The sequence below is a fragment of the Etheostoma cragini genome, chromosome 14 (genome assembly GCF_013103735.1).
Source record: "Etheostoma cragini isolate CJK2018 chromosome 14, CSU_Ecrag_1.0, whole genome shotgun sequence".
Lineage (NCBI taxonomy): Eukaryota > Metazoa > Chordata > Actinopteri > Perciformes > Percidae > Etheostoma > Etheostoma cragini.
In genome coordinates, this window is record NC_048420.1 from 15,040,544 (window position 1) to 15,059,258 (window position 18,715).

The following is an 18,715-nucleotide window of genomic DNA, read 5'->3' on the forward strand; positions in this document are numbered from 1 at the left end:
TGCTGAGCATGAGCTGATCCAGATCAACAACAAGAGGAAGACCTGCAGGGAGTGTTCTCTAAAGCACTGCGGCACCATTGTGCGTCCTGGGTCAACTCTGATGGGATGCAGGCAGTGTCACCTTCCTCTACACCGCTAGTGCTTCATGCACCACGTCCTTCGCCAAAGAAGAGATATGTGAGCCATGGAGCTCAGAGACTAAGACTGTTCCCAGTTCCCTCTGCAATTGAGTCTGTGAATGTTTGCAACTTTTGACTGCTGTCCCTGGCACTCAAAGTAAATCCATGTTATTTGTATGTCTACTGTATGAAAGGGGTACATTGTACATTGTTACAAGAGAACAGATCCCAGTGCTACCTGAATCCACACACCTACTGTTTTTCTTTCCTTAGCATATCTAAGCCAAACTGCAGTTAAGGCTGTTATGGATAACACTGTCACTGTAAGCAATGATCAGCAGCTCCGTACTGTGATACAGGGCCACAGACAGCCAATTACCTGCATCTGCGCTAAATCTGAGCCTTTAGGGAAGTTCATGTGCATGATAGGCCAAAGAAAGATACAATCAAATCAAATAGCATGTCCAGGGCTTCAGTGTCACATACTTACTAATTAAATTACCTCAAACATCGAACTCTTGTTTAGATATACACTGCCTACAAAAAATAACCCTTACTTAGTGGATTTTTTCTCATTCCATTTACAGAAACTAACAGGTGATTATCACCTAATATAATTTAATTTCTGTCTAAAGGAATGCTAGTAAGTAAAATTACCTTCTGTAAATATTGCTTGAGTCTTTGGCCAGGACAACAAAATAATACCTGGTTGCTAAATGATTAAAGTACACAAGAGATCGAGAATTCTTTGGTGCCTTCAACTTTTTTTGCACTGTAAATATGAACAAGGCAATACAAATATGTATCAAGAAGAGACAGAGGATATTGCAGGCATGCAAGCATAGACCCACTAACACAAGAGATGTATAAATGAACCAGGGCTGAACAGAGTGAGAACATCATCTGTAACATTGTGTCTAGAAGTGGCAGTGGAGACAGAAAAAATTTTTAGGATACAGAACCAACGTACCCACAGTGTGAATGAGTCACTGTTGCTGTGCCTTTGTTTGTGTTATGTGACACACTAAAGGGAATGATTCCTCTGGCATCCCACGTCAATGTAGAGTAACTAAAATCTAGAGACCTGAATGACTCACAAAAGGTTGTCTTCATATAATGAGAGAAGCCCGTCTTATCCAGCCCACACAGTTCACGGCTAACCTCCAGAGGGACAGTAGGTGGCTACAAGACTACAGCAACACATTGTTGTTTTAACATTTGGCACACACCTATAAAAAGGAGCGTTGCAGAAATAACAAAGAGTGTTTATTTTTATCACTGACGGGCTTACATTTGAAACTATGAGGGCTTTATACTGGTTTTGAGGGCCACAAGAGTCCAAACACAGATTATCTCATCAACCCGAGTAAGGGAAAATGACATTTAAAGAAAAAAAGACATCATATCCCCAAAGGCAATGTGTTTTTCAGAAAGTCCATGTGTGGCTCCGGTGAATCATCTGTTTGAGGATACTAACTCAAAGGAAACAGTTAAGATCAGCTGATGCCATTTCAGAGAAAGCACCGATGCTAACGCTGGTATCGGCACTCGTTGTGTTTACGGTGCTTCAAAAAAATGGGCATTGTTGGTGTTTAATCATTTTTGATTCGAAAAGTATGTCAAGTAACGGTTCTTGTGACATCCCTATTCTCTAGATCACAACATTCACTGCAGAGGCCAATTAATCGAGAAGAATGAGACAGAAAAAAACTACCTTTTTCTTCTAATCCTTGTTTTTTTATACGTAGTATACATAGAGTATGTTCCTCACCCCTGTTCATCCTACAAACTCGTTTTCTCCTTCCCTCTTCTCCCCTCCTGTCACCCCAATCCCTTTCTCTCTCTCTCTCTCTCTCTCTCTCTCTCTTCATCTCCCCCCCTGCTTCCCTCTGTTTAATCTGTATGTATTGCAATGCTGTGTCTCCATTCCTCCCTCCAGGAGCAGTGGGCCACCTCTATGGCGGATCACCGTGATCCCTCCCTGAGGAACTGTCTTCCCAACACCTTGGTGACTGTCTGTGCTAATGGGCAGCTTGAGGGGATTACCAGTTTAACCACTGCTGGAATTACTGAAAACACACACACACAATGTGTGTGTCAATATTACCAGACATGAGAGTCATCCAAGGTACATTTGCTGACTTGTTACGCTGTCCTGGTTCTCATTAGCTGGCTATCCAAAACAAACAGGGTTAAGAACATCCAGCCATGTCCAAGGCTAAGTGGGTCTCATCAGAGCCATGCAAAACCAGGTTTAGCATAAATAATCAAAGTCCATATATTTGGATTTGTATTAATAGTCCAATGAAATTGACAAGAGCAAAAGGCCTATGCCAGGCAACAATCTGTTGTCCCAAATACATTTACAAACTTAGACAAATATCAACACTTTGAGTGACACCTTAGTCTCACATTGCCAGACCTATCTTCTAAGCGATGCGGACTGAGGTCTGCATACTTCACACGTACATTCTGGGAAGGGATAGGAGAAAATAACGACCTGGGTTGTTTGCATTTCTTTAAAACCAATCCCGTTTGTCTTGGGCGGCGATAAGCAACAGTGGCTCTGAAAAATGGTCTTGAGAATATCCGAAAGCTACAGATACTGTTTTTGACGTGATTTATCATAATATTTTGATTGAACAGGTTGCAAAAATCAAATACAAATTCACGGATTTTCACACAGATTATAATTATACTCATTACAATAACTTGCAGTGCAGTACAAAATTCAAGAGTCAAATCCTCTGGTGAAATATGTCTCTGGAGCAAAAAAAGTGGAGCAAATTTACTGGTCGCACATGTGCAACTGGATGTAAAATTCAGTCACACACTCTCAAATTTTGGTCACAAAATGCAACCAATTGGTTGCAGTGTGGAGCCCTGTATTATGACTTCATGTTAAGTAATGTAATTAGATATGAAACCCATTGCATTGTTCATATGGCAGTTTCTGAATTAGAAGTTTGCCTTCATCAAGCACTGATAGGTGGTTAGTATTTAAATGTGCTCATTGTAATGGATAGGTCATTGCATACGGTGTGAAGCGCTGCACATTTTCTCTCATAAAACTGAACAGACCACTCTAAAATGAAGAAAAAAAAAATCAATTAACACCAGCCCCAGGTGTATTAATGCATGCAGACATAATCATTATGGGCTACAGTGGCCACAATATTGCACAAAGAACAGGAGCTCCAAAGTCTCAAGAGACATATTTCACCAGAGGATTTGACTCTTGAATTTTGTACTGCACTGTTAAAGTTATTGTAATGAGTATAATTATAATCTGTGCCTGGCTGAGCTGAAAAGAGCAGAGCTGGTTATCAGTACTGAATTAATGACATTTATAGTAAGGATTGAGAGAGAAACAGATGGGGTGGGGGCGGGGTTTGAATTAGTATTGTGAAAAGAAAGACAGAGGGGATGAGAGACAGCAATTAAGAAACAAAAAGATGAAAGTGTGAATTACAATCAAGAGAAAGGCAGAGATTGATGGAAAGACTGAGACAGATTTTGAGAATCAAGGCAGGAGTGATGATGAACTGAAAGATTAAGTTCAGAGATACAGCCAGTGACTAGTAAGTAAAAAATGAGAAAGCAAAATTTTGTAATTTGAAGAAAGGGAGTTATGAATGATGAGCTAAATCTAAGCTAAATTATCTTTCAATGAACATATAACACTCTGTTCTCTCTGTCTTCACTCCTTTTTGTGAGCTGCAAAAATAAATTGTATTTAGCAAAGTATTACAGAGGAAAGAGCTACATTTAAGAAATGGTGTTTGTAGTCTCAGATTAAGGTACACCCTCCCAGAGCCACAAATCTAATGCCATGCTCCCTTTTTACAGCACTGCAGTCACATTTCATAGAATTATTGCTGATTTTTTAAATAGCTGAAAATAGCTTTGCAACTTTCAATGAAAGTATCCTTCTGAAAAGCACAAATACACTCACACCCTGAGCATTTCCCTGCACACAAGGCTTAGCAATTAGGAACAAATCAATGCAAGTCCACACAACATTCACTCCTCAAAGTTTTCTTCCAGGATTCATTACACCACATTGGACTCCTGATGGACACCCACAGTGCCAAAATGTAATAATATTGGTGCAGCAACAAAGTTATAAAGACAGGGTTTATTTGGTGTCTGCAAGTTAATTTGTGTCCAGCACAAGTGGACAGTTGATATCAGGTATAGTCCATGTACAGTGGCTTGCATATGTTTACACACACATGCTAAAGTTGATTAAAAAGAGGAATAAAAAAAAAAAATCTTTGGAAATTTATGTCAATTCCTTAATTCTTCTTCCTAGTTCTTACAGCTAGGGCTGTGACGAGAACTGCAATTATCACTGCAATACAGCGGTTTGGGGGTTTCATCATACAACCTAGCCAATCATTTTATTAGATGGGCTACCAATACCTTGTCTTTTCTCTTTATATCGACTGGGTGCTATGGGTAAGAGTGATTTTTTTTTGGATCTAAAAAAGTTACTTGATTTGGGATTGGACTTGCCTTAACCAAAGACTCAACTTGGCTTTACATAACCTGTGATTTAACCCCAAAAAGACAACATTTGAGAATTGCTCCTTGAGACTTGGACCAATTGACTTGAGACTTTCTTGGGACGTCACAACACTGGTGATATCTACAGATAACATTCAATTCAATGTATAATAGATTAGGGAAGGGAAGGACTCAACCAGACATTTCTTCATTGTCAGCTGAGATGACGGCATTGCGCTGTTGTGTTTCATCATTGCACTTTACACTACATCAATAAGCCTTCTTAACAAATTCAAAAGATTCTATGCACAGGCAAATATAATGTGATTCTGATTTTGAAAATGCTCAACCTCAAACACAGGTCCACGAAGAAAGAAAAGCCTTGAAAAAAGCCACAAAAAAAGCCTGTCTATTTAACCTGAGCCAAGCTATTTGGATCTTGCGCGCGCGCACACGCACACGCGCGCGCGCGCACACACACACACACACACACACACACACACACACACACACACACACACACACACACACACCTCACCCCCTACAGGGCGGAACTGATGCAGGAAGAGATGAAATACCACTACCTCAGGGGTAAACACACCTCGTTTCACAATCACACACAAACGGATCACACACACAAACGGCTCACACACACAAGCGGCTCACACACGCACACAGAGCGTTAGTTTGGTCACAAGTTGACATTACGCATGGTTGTAGATTGCAAACCCACTTGCCAAATCAAAGAGTTTCTTGGATGGAGAGGTAGTATTTTCCAAGTTGGCCTCCTGTGCAGAATACAGGGTTGTGGCAGAGACATCTGGTGTGAGCGAGACAACCGTTAATATATGGGTGGGCCGATATTATCGGCCGGTATTTGGCTATTTTTTTGTTTTTTTCAAATGAATATTTAAAAACTTAAATAAAAACTGATGGTCAACCATGTTATGAGTGTTGGCGTTGTATAGTTTATCCACCAGAGGGCGCTACAACGTCCATGTTGGCAACACTGCTTTTTTTTTTGTATTTCTGTTCAAAGAACTTCAAGTTTCATTTCTTAAGTTTGTATTTTTATACATTATATTTATCTGAAATGTAATGTATTTCTGATGTTCCTATGTTCTGTTGTGACATTAACACAATTTATTATTATATTATTTTACTGAGAACTCACATAACTAACTAGAACTAACTAATTTTAGGGAAATCTGTTTTTTTATGGGTTTCTGTATTTCTATTTTTATAAATAAATATCAGAATTTTAAATAACCCCCTATTTGTATCGGTCTTAATTACCCTTTATCATCGGGCTCTACCGTTAACCACCTTGTATAAAAGGCTACTCTCCATCTGTATGCATGTGATGCGGTTGTGTATAAGTTTAGTTGTGTGACAGTGTGTCTTTCTGTTTCTGTGCATGTCTCCAAAAGTTTGCAGGGAGATGTGGGTGAGACTTACACCGGGTGTAAAATTGCTGCTGTAGAGAACTGCAGACAAACTGGGTCAGGGCACGGACAGTAAAGAGGGAAGAAATAGCCGGTAAATGGCAACCAAAAACAAGAATAGATTTAACAGACCCTGCCTGTTGTGACATACAGTAATGATTTCCTTTTGGTATACTGTAGCTACCAAGACATTTTAATTGAAGTCATACAGACATTACGCACGGATCAATACTGTGACCAGTGTCCCAAATTAACTTTTTGACTCACCGGCCAAGTTGGCCAGTAGATGAAAAAAATCCACCGGCCAAGCATATTTTTTTCCCCCACAAAAATATTAAATTGCAGGTTTTAGGTTGATGATTAACTTTTACCCGACAATATGGATCAGCCTAATATAAACAGTTAAACTAATATTATTAAAAACAATAAAAAATTCTTTTGCATGATAAAAATTTAAATAGGCTATCATATATAAATTTCTTAACTGCTAATTAACTTGCAAGTCCTAGCTTTGAACCATCAAGTTGCGTTTTAAGCTCCTGTTTTTTCTGCTTGTGAAACTATATTGATGACGACCGGCGAGTTAAATCAGACACGCAGCTGACCTCCCGCAGGAGGAGGTGGTGGAGTCTGGCTCAAAAACATACGCCGCGGTCCGCTGTTAACATGTGTCAGTCCAGCAAGCGGGTTCACAAAAGTGGCTGTGTACGTCCATGACAATACACAGAACATGCGGAGAGTGTGTCAGAGCCTCCTGGATGCGTTTCCTGCTTGTCATTCAACGGTTACGGATCGTAACATTTTATTTCATTTTGCTTTCTTTTGGAAAGGCTGGCTGCCAAAAATCGCCACATACTAGCAAATTATTTAGCCTGAGGTAAACGCTAGTGATCAGTAAACAGAAGTGACGCGGTGGCTGGCGTCGGGTGTGTGCGCCAGTGTTTTGTGTGCGCATGTCGGCCCGACCCCGCGAAGCTCCGACATGCACACAGCAGAGGAAGAGAAGAAAGTGAATACTGAAAAACAGAACTATTTGGGTAGAAATATTTAATATCCATGTGGCGGAAAAAGGGCTGTCCCAAACAATTAATTTTTCCATTAATCTATCGATTAATTTTTCAATTAACAATTTTTTTCCCACTGCTCAATTATTAACAAGTTACACTAAACAACTTTCAATAAGGTTCAAATCTCTTTTAAAATTGTTAAACACTGCACTGTTCAAGTAAAATTAATTTGTAGTGCAACCTGAAGCCAGATGAGGAATATCAAAAAAACGGTGTGGTTTTTGAGGAGAATTTAATGGTAAGCCAATCAGAGGTAGAGTTGGGCGGGTGCACGCAGTCGGACACACAACAAACAACACAAGTGAGTCAGTCAACGAGAGACAGGTATGCCAAGCCCAAATGAGGGGCAATAAATATCAAAAGTTCCAAAACATCTATTGTGTTATTTTTATCGATCCACTATATAAACATAATAGCTACATATATAGCATTTGATTGAAGGCATTTTGTCCCACAGCAACATTAAAATAGTTTTGATTTGTGTAGAATGTTTCTGTTAATAATGTATTTTATAAAGTGTCCATTTCATTATAATAAGATTTATTATGAATAACTGAAAATGCACATGTATTTTAAATTCTGTTGAAGGGGGGGGGCGGGGGGGGGTGGAGGCGGGGTCACATTTGAGCATATAAAAATGTACTTGAAAGTAACAGTCACTTTCTGAAGTTGCTTTTATAATGTGTAACTGAGTAACCAATTAACTTACTTTTTGGAAGAAGTAACTAGTAACTAACTAATTACTTTTAGTAAAAGTTACTTGCCCAACACTGGGTAAGACACGCATTATAGTTTAACTGTTACACTGCACTCTGTCCAGAGTAAAACCATCGACAGTTAAAGAAAACAAAAGGCTGCCAGGTCGCAGATCACCTATTCGCTTCCTTCCACGAGTTAATCACATAATACATCTTCTAAAGTTTTTGTCTTGAACTTAACATAAAAAAAATCACCGAATGAGTCATACAACAGCAAACACCACATTGCTAAAACTAACACTGTTACATCTAACGTTAACATGTTTACGTTACCATTTTAATCCACAAGCAAGAAACAAAAAGGTAACGTTAAACCAAAGAGGTCCTCTTTGGTTAAACTAAAGGGGGAAACCTAGGCCTTTCAATGTATGTAACGTTATAGTCTATAAGGATACAACTTATGTATAACGTTAGCCCTTCAAATTCAGAAAACCAGTAGCCTATAACCAACACAGACGTCATGACGTTAGCTAAAGCTAGCGAACGTTAGCTAACCAGCTAATACAAGGTATGCTAGTTAGAGCAACAGTAGTAAATTAATCTAACGAATGCTAGCTACAACGAGTATAAAACAAAAATTACACAATAGGTGGAATAAGTTTCATATCATAGTACTTACGAGAGTTAATTAGTCCAATTTGAAAGCGTTATGCATTCTCATGCCTCATAGCATGCCGCAACAAGCCGCAAAGTCAATGCTGCATTCAGGGGGAATTGGAAGATTTACACATTTCTAAAAATCTCTACATTATGTAAACAAAGACTTTCCTCAAAAAAGAATAATGAAAAGGATTTATGTAAAAAAAAAAAAAAAGAGACATACTTACATTACAATATAATTTTGATAACTTGAGATTTAAATAATGCTCACTACACGTTTTCCCCTCTAGTCATATCCTCTGCTTGCTCTGAGGTTAAAAGGGTTAAGATTGAGTTGTTCAGATGGCAGTGTTATTTACTTTTCAAGACTAGAAAGAGTCTTGTTTTTTACACTCTATAAATAATATGCAGACCCAACAGAATCTGCAGTTTTTATATTTTCTCAAATGGTGAAAATGTATCGTGAGTGGTTGTTTAATATGACTTGACCGCAATAGTCTGCCTCTAAATCTGCCTGAAACCACAAATTAAACATTCAACACTACATTTAAGTTGTACTGTGTTTTTTGACCTCTGTATAAATGTAATCCAGACATTCTAACCACATTTCTAAGGATCAGGGTCTGAGATTATACAGATTGGACCCAGTCAGACTATTGACATGCATCCACACAAACCTAGTCTTACATTAGTAAATGGTTTAAGAACAGATTTGCTTGCACAAAACAAACAAAGCCACTAGATGGAATGGAACGGTTGACAAATTGCACTGCTCAAATACTCATACGGTGATCTGATAGAACTTCAGTAGCTGTTTTTGCGAGTCTGACTTTGCAGTTTCTTGCTGTAAAACATAACCTTACATCTTAAGAGTCCACAACTAAAGACAATAGTTATAATGGAAACCAATGTGTACGCAATTCTTTGAATTTGAATGCAGGAACACCAGAAATACATCTGTAAGGATGCTGCTGTAGATATTCGATATTCATTGTGGAATGGTGAAATAAAGGTGCTAAAAAAGAAACAATAATAGGATTAATAATATCCATTTGACATATCTCAAAAGAGATAGTAAAAAAATCAATTAAACCCAGACATGACAATTATTAGGGCCTGTATATCTCCAAAGAAACAATATGGTAACCATGAAAATATGAGTTCCTCCTTTTGAGTGAGAGGTAATCCTCTATGTGCCCTAAACGTGTTAAACTATTTTATTTCCACATGCTGTCTTGATCTTGTTTATAGCAGAGATGTGGGCTGCAAAAACCTCCTCACTGAAGCATGTCCCACTGGTAATACATTTTTAAATAAGACCAGATTTTCCGGTCTGGGTGGGAAGGTTGGTGTTTTTCACAAGAGTGTCTAAATGTAGGGTTTCAGTAAGTGGTCTTTGAATTGCTCTCAATTATTTATCTAAGACTCCCCCTTGTTTCCTGTGAATTGATTCATTATTCTCCAAAACCCAATCATGACTTTATTTCAGCATTTTGTGACCCACTTTTTATTGCAATGACTAAAAGTGATTGCCGTTTGACTTTATTATGCATGTTGACAGCAATGACAAATAAGCATTTGTCAAAGCTTTTGACTGTCAACAACACGTTGTCAGTCCCACATACCATTGGGATCAAATCCTCAATCTGGTCATTTCCTATTTTAATCCTGAAAGTTTGTCAAAGAAAGACATGTACTGTTTCTGTCATTGTTGCATTTCATCCATCTATCCATCCATGCTCCAAAACTTTCAGACGCTCACACATTATTAATTCCCAGACAGCTGTTAAATTCTCTGAGGGCTACTTTGTTGTCCTAATCAAGTATTCCACTCAAACAATTTCTGTGCCACAACCTTACCAGGCGTTCACATTTCATATGACAAAACATCAGTGAGTGACAGGAAGTCATTCATTTCAAATGGCAGCTTGTAACACAGGAAGACATCAGCTATAGCTACAATACGCATGGTGACAGGACGAAAGCAACTGAGGTGACAAGGGAAAGCAGTGTTATGTCGGACTTTATGCAAAAGTTTCCCACACTAGGAAACAGTGCTTGTCTGTCAGCGTCAAAAGAAATGAATAAACAGCAATGATTTAACTTTTGGTCTTAGTAAATAAATACATGAATATGGTTGCAACAGAATACAACTGTTTAAATGAGCCAACAAAGCCATGAAAAGAACCAGCAATTATCTGTGCTGTAATTTAAGGTTATTTAAGCATGTTTTAAAAACGCTGACATAAACTACCTTGACCTTCTTCAGTGTGGCTTTGTTAAGCACTTGCCATTTTATCAGAAATGAAAAAAAACTGAACTTTCCTTTCTGTTACATAATAAATTAATAAATGTTAAAAGCAAAGGATAACCACAAGCTGAAAAGCCAACAACATAATGTGACAAATGACCAATGAAGACAATTAACAGACTTCATTTCAAAATGTCACACTGTCTGTTTAAGGGACTCTTAGGATAAATCAAGCACACCTCAGGAGGCTCCAATATAATTCAAAAATGATTACATACAAACACACTCTGTCTATGCCTTTTAACTCTGCCTCTCTGTCACCTGTTTTCTTCTTCATCTCTTTTAGTGACTCTGTCTTCACTGTAAATGAGTATGTTAACGTCCACACTGGTATCACAGGAACAACGTATCCCTTAATACTTTAATCCCCTTAATTAAAACTTTTTAAAATAAATCTAATTAAGAAATATCTCCCTTGAAGAGCTACAGTGGAAATTGTTAGAACAATTACATATCTATCAGGTCATATTTCTTCCAGGAATTCCCAACTTTGCAGTTGAGAAGGTACATGGGATACCTTGTTTTTAAAATGAATTCACTTAAATATTATGAGCAATTAAAAAACAGCATTAAAGATCTGTTTGGGAGAAAATAGTCTATATGTCTTATGTCTGTATCTTCAAAAGCTTTTGCAGGACACAGAAATGCCATAAAGTCTGCTCTGACTCTAGTTGTCACTGACCAAAAAGCAAAACTAGAATTATAATGAGGTCCTATGCATTATTAATGTGTTTTAGATGTTTGGGTTACAGTGTGTGAGTGCATCGTGGCACAGAAATTATGAACAAAACTCCCATTTATCACATTTGTTTGTGGACTGACATCATGACGAGGGTGGACAGGGGAGACGAGACCCACCCAAAGTTCAAAACACTGTCACAGTCAATAATTCCAACGTCATACCAGAGCTAATAAATAATCAAGAGGGGATGAATTGTTATTTCACAGTGCCTGAATCTGTGTTTAGCATGAAAGTCCGGGGATAATATGGATTATCAGTCAGATCAGATGTATGTTTCACACAAGTGCCCGCTGTCGACAGCAATAAGAGGCCCTTTTCTCATTTATATAAATGTTTCCATTGAAAAATCACTTTGAATCTCAACTAAAGTGTCAGTGGTAAAACTCGTCAATAGATGTGACCATGATTAGACGAAAAGCAGCTTGTTCTCAATCCCAACTCTTAAATACTGATCACTAGTCAGTGGATCATAGTGTCAGATACCGGTGCAAACATCACCCTTCAGCATCTGTATGGAACGCACTGGGTATAGAACAGCTTGATCGCGGTGCTGTAAAATGACAAGAATGACAATAAAAGACACAAAATCTGCATAGGTATGTTGGTTAGGGCGGAGGATAGGTCAAACAACACAGGACTTTCATCCAGGAGACCGGGGTTCATGTCCTATTCTTTTCCTGCGTCACTGAATTGTACATTTTGTAACGCCACCCACGGTCTTTTCCTAAACCTAACTGTTGTCAGTTAAACGTACATCCTGACCCAGACTGTCAAAAAGTGACGCCAAGAGTCCCAACCAAGCATGTCTAAATATGATGCTAAAGGAGACTTTTTTCCTCAATAACAAACGACAAAGCACCTGACCAAGCACTGCTTGATCGAGGGAGATTGTTTGGCCTTGAACATTTATCATAGAAAATGACTGTACAATTTTCATACCTTTGTTAAAAATCACGCCATTGATTTTATGTTGTGTTTCAAATGGAAGAAATTACGCTTTAGAGTACAGATGAGGTGGGTGCAAGTCATGTGACATTAGATATTTGAAACCTCTTGAGAGATTGGACTAGTGTGTGTGTGTGTGTGTGTGTGTTGTATGTGCATGCACAAACGTGTGTGTGTGTGTGTGTGTGTGTGTGTGTGTGTGTGTGTGCGTGCGTGCGTGTGTGAGTGATCCATGTTAATCTCTCTCCCCATGATTACCATTTTCTTGTTAATGGATCTAACCTTTTAATCACCATTTTGCCATGTGTGTGTGTGTGTGTGTTTTAAGAAGCAGAAGAGAGAAAGACAGAATGAGACAGCAGAGTAATTTGGCTTAACTAGCGGGCCAATTGTAACTATGCAGACCATAAATCTTCCTCACACACGGTGTGCACACACACCCTATGCATGAATGCATGTGTGCACACACTCACGCAGCACATCATTTCCTGTTATCTCAGATAAGCAGGAAATCCTAATCAAGTAATAAGAGCATAGAGGGCATCTTTCACTTCCTCTCCTCCTATCTGTTAGTTCTCTCTCTTTTTCCCGCAGAATTGGGAATCACATATTGTATAAAGCCAGAAAATGTCATGGTCAACTCACTCTATATTATTCTATTTTATTCTATTCTATTATTATTATTTTTGCTCTGTTATTTAATTAACTCTGTAGGGCAATTTGAGCACTACAAGCCACAGGATTGTCCGAGAAAGGTTGATTATTGCAGCTGACTGATTAGAAATTATGCCTGTTGAACCAGAGGAACATGGTTCATTCCCCACGGCAAGAGAATTGCTTTTCAGCAAACGACCAAGTATCAAGAGGACTCGTTTCATCTCTGTGTAACCCACATCCTTTTTTCTCAACTGACCCATGCTGGTCTTAGCATCTCTAGTCTAGCACAGAGTTGCCATCTTTTTTAGTTGTCTGTTCTTTTGTTGGGTGCTAGAGATTCCTCCCTTGGTTTGTGCATCCATAATCAAAAAGAGGAGCCTCTTCTGTGGACCTTTCCAGGGTTTCCGGTTGGATAATCTTGGTTCCCAGAATTAGTTCCAGGTGGATTTTCACATCCACAGGATCCAAAATGAAATTAAGAGCTTGTTTACAGTTGGTTTCTCATTTCTGTTGCTTTCACAGAATGTGAGCAAGAAAGAGAAGCCTCATCCAAACATCAAGCACAACAGCTTATCAGCACAATATCAATTTATCTAGTCACTTGACAAAATTATGTCTTCTTCCCATAGATAGCACGTATAATATATTGGCTGTAATGTTTGGTTTGTATTGGGAACGAGTAGCTGGAAAAAGAAGTATTCATTCATACCCTTTTGCTTTAAATGTTTGGTTCTTCTTGGTAAAGCTTTTCAATTTTTTATTTTTATTTTATTGACTGATACAAACATGTTGTTTTTACTCAGTATATATAAAAGGCTCCCAAATACCTCATGCAACAAATAATTAAAAGTCAGTGCAAAGGCTGTTTCTGTGTGAATAAACAAGAAAAAAAAAGTTCAACTTAGAACCAATTGTGACAAGGACCTTTTTGTGGACCAAGTTGTGCAACAGTCAAAACCTAATCTCCATCAGTGTTTAGCCACGTGAAAATCAAACAACATGTCGATTGAGAGCACTATAACATTTCACAGTGAATTAAATGACTTAATACTAATTTCATTGCAGTCCAATGTGAATTGAGTCACAGACAGATGCTATTAGGCACTATTGATTGCCTGATAAAATCATAAGGCAAGGAGAGTTTAATAGCTTATCTCAAATGAGCTTCTTTCTGGGTATTGTGTCTTGCAAGAGGGGCTCGATAAACTAGTTCAATAACTAAAGGGAAGCCGCAGTGTCACTGATTGAGCCTGGGCAATTTGCACCCTGTTGCTATACAAGGTCATTTGTTCAGCTGCAATAGTATTGCTGGAGAGAATCCAGTCCAGCACCAATAACATCTTGTCTATGTTTGTTGAAAAATATGTTGTTGTCATTATAAAAAAGTTGCTTCCCAAAAAAAAGTGCATTCATACCACAACTCCAAATATAGGATTCATTCAGTAATAGAACCAGTACATCAATCTGGTTCTTTTTTGGTTTTCGGTTTTCTTCTAAATTCATGAACCCTGATATTTGGTCATGTCTTTTCATAGCTTCAGCTTAGACAACTGAAAACTGGCTGCACATCACTGGCAACCAAATTATACACTGAGCTACATGCCATAACAGGTGTGTGTGCTGTGTTTGCCGTGCAACTTTCTTTCTTTTTATAAACTTTTTTAAAACTTTTCTATACAACTGTACATACAGCAACAGTGCTGCCATGTGCATAAATACACAAATATACAAAGATACCGTGGTACTTTCTAATTGCAATTAGAAGACATTGAACACAAATAATTTGCTGTGAAAGTAGTCTAAATAAAGTGTGGAGAATACAGTTCTAATTGGTCTTACTTAACAGCCTACTGCTATTACATTATGACTCAACAGACAACAGAAAACTTCCACCTTTTTTTCAAATGTGCACACTTGTGCACAAGAAAAAAAAACAATGGTCCTACCTGGTTCTGAAGTTGGCAGGGTGTGGGTGTCCATCATACAAGGACAAGAAATCATATTCTTCTTCTATGGCGAAGGACAAGAACATCAACTGGATTCGACTTCCTTCCTCCCCGACAATGACCCAGGTACAGTTTGCCCCATTAGGGTAGCCATAGGGGAAGCCTGGCGATTCTATGCTGCCATTTCGGCCCTTCAGTGTACCGCCACATGTATAGATGAAACCTAAAGAGGGGGAAGGAAAAAAAAGAAGATTTTTTTAATCAGAAATTAAAATAGTGGGGCACCCACATATCTCACTTGGTAGAGCAGGCGCCTATATATAGAGGTTCACTCCTCGACGCAGTGGGCCTTCAGCGTTCCTGTCAAATTAAGGCCTAAAATGCCTCAAACAAATCTTAAAAAACAAAAAATTAAATTAAAACTGTGACAAAGAACAGTGTCTGATGAGATTAAAGCACAAGGACAGAATATTGTATGCGTGTCTTTGTGAATCCATGTGTGTCTCTCTGTAATAAATGCAGGGTACTCTCTCTCTCTCTCTCTCTCTGTCTGTCTCTATTGCATGTGTGTACACAAACACACACACACACACACACACAATTAGTTACACAAACACACCTGCAAACACACACTACTTCTTTGTATTCATCTGAACCCAACAGCACTACTTGGTAAGACGTGTATCATTTCTACACGTTCTATAATAAAATGGATTAATTATGCCTGATCTACTGGCCCGGTCCAATATTGGTGGCCCAATATTCATTATTTCTTTTACAGGTAACGGCGCTAAAAAGTGCCAGTCTGGTACTGAAGCAAATGAATGCTTTACATCAGTGTAGAAATATGCCACAAGTCAGCATGAGTGATACTAAGTAGGTCAGCCTGGGTCTGATATATCCTGGTTCTTTGATGCTGATGTAGGATTACATATTAACGGAATATATACTGTACCAGGAGCCAAAACTGTTGCATCAAGTATATGTCGGAAAGTCTTATATAGTAGTTTCATGGATCTGTAATTTGTGGTGCTGCTAGGAGCACGTTCTTTTCACGGGCATCCCCAACTGTGAGGGCACAGGGCAGGGTCTGTTTCAGAGCAGCACCCCAGGAGCTGGTACTCACATTCAGCATGGGGTGCTTGAACCCAGGTCTTCTGACTGTGGGGGAACTCCGTTGCCACTGAGCTACCCCTTCCAGCTAACATAAAAGGCAAAATCAATAAGTGACCAGAGCATTCTCTTGGATTCACCCATCGAGCCTGTAAAAGATCAAAAGGTGTCTATTCCTTTGTTTTTGCAAATGGATTACTGACGTCAAAATGTGTGACAACAAAAGGTCCGTTTTAACCATGCCTTTGAACATCACTCTGCAATTTATAACTGAAGGACGTAACCATTTGTTTTGTATACATCTACAATGACTGGCTCTATGCGGATGAAAAAAACTACAGTGATCTAACGCAACTCTATGCAGCATCAAAGGCATACATGATTTCTTTAGGGAGGGAGAGAATAAATAGAATAATGTCTTGATGAGCTACTATAAGCTCTTCATCATGGCTCTATGTATGTATTGGCAGGCTGGTAGGTGGAAGAGAAGATGAAAGAAAGTAGGAGAAGAGGAGGAGATGCCAAACTAAGGAATAGGCCTGAACGATTCGGGGAAAAATATGAATCACGGTTTCTTTGCTTAGAATTGATATCACGATTCTCTGCCACAATTTCTTTGACTATGACAAAACAAAACAAATTGGCAGTACCAATCATAGATTTTTTTTTGGCACCTTGCGGCTCACCACAAGCCTGTAAACATAGAGACTTCAATGAAGGGAAGAGGGAGCACTGCAGCACTTTAAAACTTTAAATGAAAATAGTAGCGTTTGTGATGCAGTCGGCTTGTAAATTAAATGAGAATCAGAGTTGTTTAAAGATGTAATTGTGAACAGGGTGAATCCAGATTGCAATTTTATATTGATTAATCATGCAGGCCTACTAACAAATACATTAAATGCAAATTATGACAAACAAAACATTTCACAGTGCTGCATACCCATCCACTAATTAATGACATTATTTTAAATATTGGAACACCTCCAAGAGCAATATTAGGCTTATACTATGCCATGGCTAGGCTTCAAAATGTCATCCATTTTCAAATGTGTGTTTCTAGCCAGTTTAACCTATGTCTGGGTTTGTTTCACTGGGATGTTAATTTAAAGAAACAAAGCATTAATATGATTTCTAAGTTAAAATGGTTTATAAACGTTTGATAGGAACTGTATTATTAATCTCCAAATAGACAATATTAACAGAAAGTAGTCAGTATCTTCTGTGGTTTTGTCACAACTTTATATTACCATTGGAAAGGGTTGTTAATGTGGATGAGAGCAGTGTGTTGTTTCATCCTTCGCACTTCCTTTTACAGGCTGCTTGTACTGATAAATTAGAGGTGAAGCAAATTCTGCTGCTGTACTTATTCTAAATCTCTCCGGGTTCCAGAGCCTGTTAAATGCCTAAATTGTAAAATGTAAATGTAATTGATCTTCTCAGACTTTACGGTTCTCTTCAGGATCATTATCTTCTCCCTTTGATCTTAATGCTCCTTTCATATCAAACACCACAGGTGTTAGATGAAAACCTTGCAGTGTCCAGAAGTGAAGTCGGTCCAGAGCTTTTTTTTTCGATACTCTATCGATCCCCAATGGAGAAGCTCTTCATTTCTTCCGCTCCACAGGAGAGTCAGACTGCAGAGTCAGCTCACAGAGCAGAAACCCTTGGAGCTGGTAGGGATTTAGTCTCATCCTGCTCAAGGACACTACAGCAGAGAAGAAAATTGCTGTTATATTGGGTTTGATCCGAGGTCTTCTTCTTGTGTTAGAAATTGTTTTATATAGTGGCTGTTTTATCCTCAGTTTTATATCATTGGTAAAAGACAAAAAGAAGGAAAAGAAATGCTCTCCAATAGCTGCTGCAGCAGTGTGACTTTGGTGTATCATTCCAAGTTTAAATGAAAGTGCTTAATTGAAAATTATATGCTTAAAGTCATTGAACTACTAGGCCTTAATTGGTCTCCTCTGAGTGCAAAGCTCAAATCAGAATGATCATCCCCCTGCCTTTAATGTTTATGAGCTTCGTTATTTACCATGGCAGCCAGGGCCATAGGGACAGCAGCCTGATCCTGCTGGATGCTTTTTCAACCAATTATCCAAGACTGAACCAAAAAAAGTGTGAGTCACTATATATGTTTGTGCCTGTGTGTGTTTGTCCAACCCTCATCTACCCAGACAATTCCAATACCATCACAGTGACAGATATAATGACCAATCTGACCTGCAATTAAGGGCAGCTATCTGTTCACAACCAATCAGAGCTGAGATGTTGAGAAAAAGGGAGGAAAAGGCAGAGCCATGTGAGACCACACACAGACCTACACATCCATGTGGAGTCTGATAGATTGTGCACAGCACAGCAAGAAAAGAAACTTATTAAACTGCCATTTTAGCCAAGTTCAGAAATGGTAGATCCATGTGGTTCCCAACAGGAATTATATTTTATGAACAAAGTTAAGTGAGATTTATGCTCCACGAAGCAGTAGTTCACCTAAAGACAACAC

The 18,715-nt window shown here is 38.6% G+C and overlaps 1 protein-coding gene across 1 annotated transcript in view; it reads right to left on the reverse strand.

Moving 5' to 3' along the window:
* LOC117957175 (CUB and sushi domain-containing protein 3-like) overlaps nt 1-15,341 on the reverse strand; it is a gene marked incomplete at its 5' end in the record, with an annotated part of 260,410 nt that extends 245,069 nt beyond the window's left edge. The window contains one exon of the mRNA XM_034892771.1: nt 15,100-15,341. Coding sequence (XP_034748662.1) covers nt 15,100-15,341 — 242 coding nt within the window. The remainder of the gene's footprint in view (nt 1-15,099) is intronic.
* Nucleotides 15,342-18,715: the final 3,374 nt, after the last annotated feature.